Raw genomic sequence first — 3,500 nt, 5'->3', positions numbered from 1 at the left:
ATCTTTCCTTTCATATGAGAGCTAATAGACATAGTTCACCACTATTTTAGACGGAAAACCCAAATTAAACTGGTTTTCAGCCATCCATATGGTAGCCACCGATTTCAATCCGTATAAATATTTTCGAATCATGCCCCACCCATGATGATTTCTAAGATTTGAATGGGTACATAATGCCACATGTACGGTAAATGGATCACCACCACTCTAAAAAAAATAAATAGTGATGAACTTTCATCCAAGCCCAATTTCATCATCCAAGAAAAAAAAAAAACCCAAGATACTCTCTCTCTCTCTCTCTCTCTCTCTCTCTCTTATTTTTGTCAAATCCCAATAGATGGCATTGCCCTAGAACACAACCATTTGCTACAAAAGCCCACTCCTTTGCAACAGTTCTCTCTCTCTCTCTCTCTCTCTCTCTCTCTACAGGAAATAGGAAGATGGAAAAGCTCTTCCTTTTCATCTACATTAGCTGAGAGTTTATAGGAGAGATTGATACCTTCTGGTTATCATTCAATGGCTCCAAGCTATGACTGTGTAGGATCAAGCCTCCTCTGTCCAGAGGACAACAACAGCATCCTGGGTTTTGATGATGATGGGGAGGTTGACGTTGATGGGGGTGAGGATGGACATGGATATCATCAAAAGCAATGGTTTTTAGGGGATTTCTTGACGGGATTTCCATTGCAGACGGATGAGTGCTTGGGCTTGATGGTGGAGAGAGAATGCCAGCATCTTCCCAGGGAAGATTACTTGGAGAGGTTGAAGAGTGGTGTGGTGGGTTTATCACCCAGAAGAGATGCTGTTGATTGGATTAGAAAGGTTGGTATTTGATTTCATGGTTTTTATGAAATGGGGTTTTCATGCTGGATTGAAATGTGGGGGTTTTGTAGTGGTTTTTGATGGATTTTGCTGAAACTTGCAGTGGGTTTATGTTTGGAAGGTCGATTTGGGTTTGTAAAAGAATTGGTTTTGATTTGCTCATTTTGTTAATATAGTTGTTGTTAAAATGCCTTCGATTCTGTTTGTTTGTTTTCTAGAATCGATTTTTGGTTGTTGTTCACTCTCCCTTCCTTTTTCTGATTAATGATGCTGCTGTTTTTGCGATCATTTGTAGGATTTTACAGTTTTCTGCATTGGGTTTTGGGGTCTTGTGGAGTGGGGATTTGATTTCCTTAAAAAAAATAATAATTCATATTGCTGTGTTTGATGTTGATATGGATTCTTGTATATGCTGAATTGGGTTTTCAGTCTTTGTTTTCTTTTACTGTGATTTTGATTGATTAAGTCGCATTGGATTTTAACAGGTTCATGCCCATTACAGTTTTGGACCCCTGAGTGCATATCTATCTATAAATTACTTGGATCGGTTCCTTTCGGCATATGAACTTCCTGTAAGTTGCAGAAATTGGCTCAAAGACTCTTCTTTGATCAACCCCCTAAGATTTTGACTTGCTGTTGTAAGCTTCTTTGATTAAACCATATGAATGAATGAGGTTCTTTCTTTGATTGTGGTGTTTGTAGCAGGGAAAGGCTTGGATGATGCAGTTGTTAGCTATTGCTTGCTTATCTTTAGCAGCAAAGATGGAGGAAACCGAAGTTCCTTTGTCTCTTGATTTACAGGTGAAGAAACATTGCTTAAATGGTCTAGAATATCTTACTATCTCATATGTTTTGGGATTGTTTTCAATCCTGTTTTGGAGAAGATGGTATTGTGTTTTCCTTTCTTTTCACTTACCTGATTGTCAAAACGATATGGGTTTATCAGGTTGGTGAATCAAAATTCGTATTTGAAGCTAGGACCATACAGAGAATGGAGCTTCTAGTGCTTAGTACTTTGAAGTGGAGAATGCAAGCTGTTACCCCTTTCTCATTCATAGATTACTTTCTTCAGAAGATCAATGATGATAAACCACCACCAAGATCATCAATCTGCAAATCCGTCCAACTCATCTTAGGAACAATTAGAGGTCTGTTTTCTTGTGTTATATTGCATAAATTTCCCATTCCTTTTCAAAATTCTCCTCAGGTGGGCAAGTGAATCAACTGATTGATTTACCTTTGGGTGGAAAAATTCAATGCAGGAGGGATTGAATTCTTGGAATTCAGGCCGTCTGAGGTTGCTGCAGCAGTGGCAATAACTGTATCAGGAGAAACTCAAACAGTGGATTTCAACAAGGCTGTATCTTGTTGCATTCATGTAGAAAAGGTAAAGGTTCTGTGCACCCAAAAAGAGAGTTTTTTTTTTTTTCCCTTTCATTTCATCATTTCCATGGTTTAGAACTCATGCCAACAATTGGGTTATCTTTTCTTTTGGGACATCTTGTTTAATTAATTCATTCCGACAATTGGGTTATTTTGGACTACAGGATAGAGTTCTGAGGTGTTATGAGCTGATCCAAGAGATGGGAATAGTAAGTAGGCCAGTGAAAGGTGTTAATGGGCCATCGACATCTGTGCCCCAGAGCCCCATTGGGGTGCTGGATGCTGCATGCCTGAGCTATAAGAGTGATGAAACAACAGTTGTGTCACGAGCAAATTCTGTCCCAACATCAGCTTCTAAGAGGAGGAGATTGAACAGATTAGCTGAGATGGACATGAAGTCATGATCAGTTACAATGGTGGGTTTCTCACACCAGTCTAGTTGGTCAAATGGGGGTTTTGGTGTGGTCAGGTATATGGTGACAAAAGGAGAAAAAAGATGTGGTCTGAGAAAAAAAGGAAGAATAAATAGAGCTAGGGGAATCAATCAGCTCTCATGCTTTAAGCATGAATGAAACAGTCATCAGCTCACCAGCTGTTAATTTTCAGAACTCTACAGCCAAGAATGCAAGGTAGAGAGAGAGCTACAAAGCTGAACTCTTTTAGCGGGAGGAGAGAACTTGTGTTGGTTGCTTCCATTTCAAAAAAAGAAAAAAAGAAAAAAGGAAAAAGGAAGGAAGCCTGAGAAAAACTGAATATTTATATTTGTTGTTTTATTTCTTTTTTCTTTGTAAGAAAAAATATATATATATAAAAAGAAAGCCCCTTTGGGAAGCAAAAAGAGACGGCACTCCAGGAAAGAAAAAGGGGAAGTGGGTCTTCATTAAAAAGAAAAAAAAAAAAAAACTAGTTCTTATTATTTATGATATTAATATGATTACTTTCTTGTATTTCTGGTGCCTGTCACTCACCCTTTGTTTGACCAGGTGTCTGGTTAGAATCTGGGGTTTGCTGCCCTCTTCTCATTAAAGAGGGGTCCCATTTGTCAGATTGAAATCTTGGGAAGGCAACATAGAAATGAGAGAGAGAGAGAGAGAGAGCTTATTGATATACAGAGAGAGAGAGAGAGAGAGAGAGCGCGCTTATTGATATACATAGGTAGAGGTGCTGTGGGGCCCATTTAGGAAGTTTCAGTTTACCATTTTAAAGAGAATGGGAAAATGATGGGTGGAATTTTTCTCTTTTATTTTTGGATTAGCCCGTGCAGATGGTAACAAACAAAACCCATATCTAATGAA

General features: G+C 38.6%; 1 protein-coding gene across 2 annotated transcripts; it reads left to right on the top strand.

Moving 5' to 3' along the window:
• The first annotated feature begins 318 nt into the window (after positions 1-318).
• On the top strand, positions 319-2,978 carry LOC131242410 (cyclin-D3-1-like). 2 transcript variants are annotated; one of them, XM_058241011.1, is made up of 6 exons: positions 319-822; positions 1,308-1,394; positions 1,528-1,623; positions 1,769-1,970; positions 2,085-2,209; positions 2,370-2,978. In XM_058241011.1, exons 1-6 carry the CDS (start codon positions 517-519, stop codon positions 2,607-2,609), a joined length of 1,056 nt encoding a protein of 351 aa, XP_058096994.1. In that variant the 5' UTR covers positions 319-516; the 3' UTR covers positions 2,610-2,978. The 2 variants fall into 2 exon arrangements, with proteins under 2 accessions (XP_058096994.1, XP_058096993.1); XM_058241010.1 differs by having other exon boundaries at positions 1,525-1,623.
• Positions 2,979-3,500: the final 522 nt, after the last annotated feature.

This window comes from Magnolia sinica, chromosome 4, assembly GCF_029962835.1.
Source record: "Magnolia sinica isolate HGM2019 chromosome 4, MsV1, whole genome shotgun sequence".
Taxonomy (NCBI): domain Eukaryota; kingdom Viridiplantae; phylum Streptophyta; class Magnoliopsida; order Magnoliales; family Magnoliaceae; genus Magnolia; species Magnolia sinica.
Note: the sequence above shows the minus strand (reverse complement) of the source record. Positions and strands in the feature narration are given on the sequence as shown.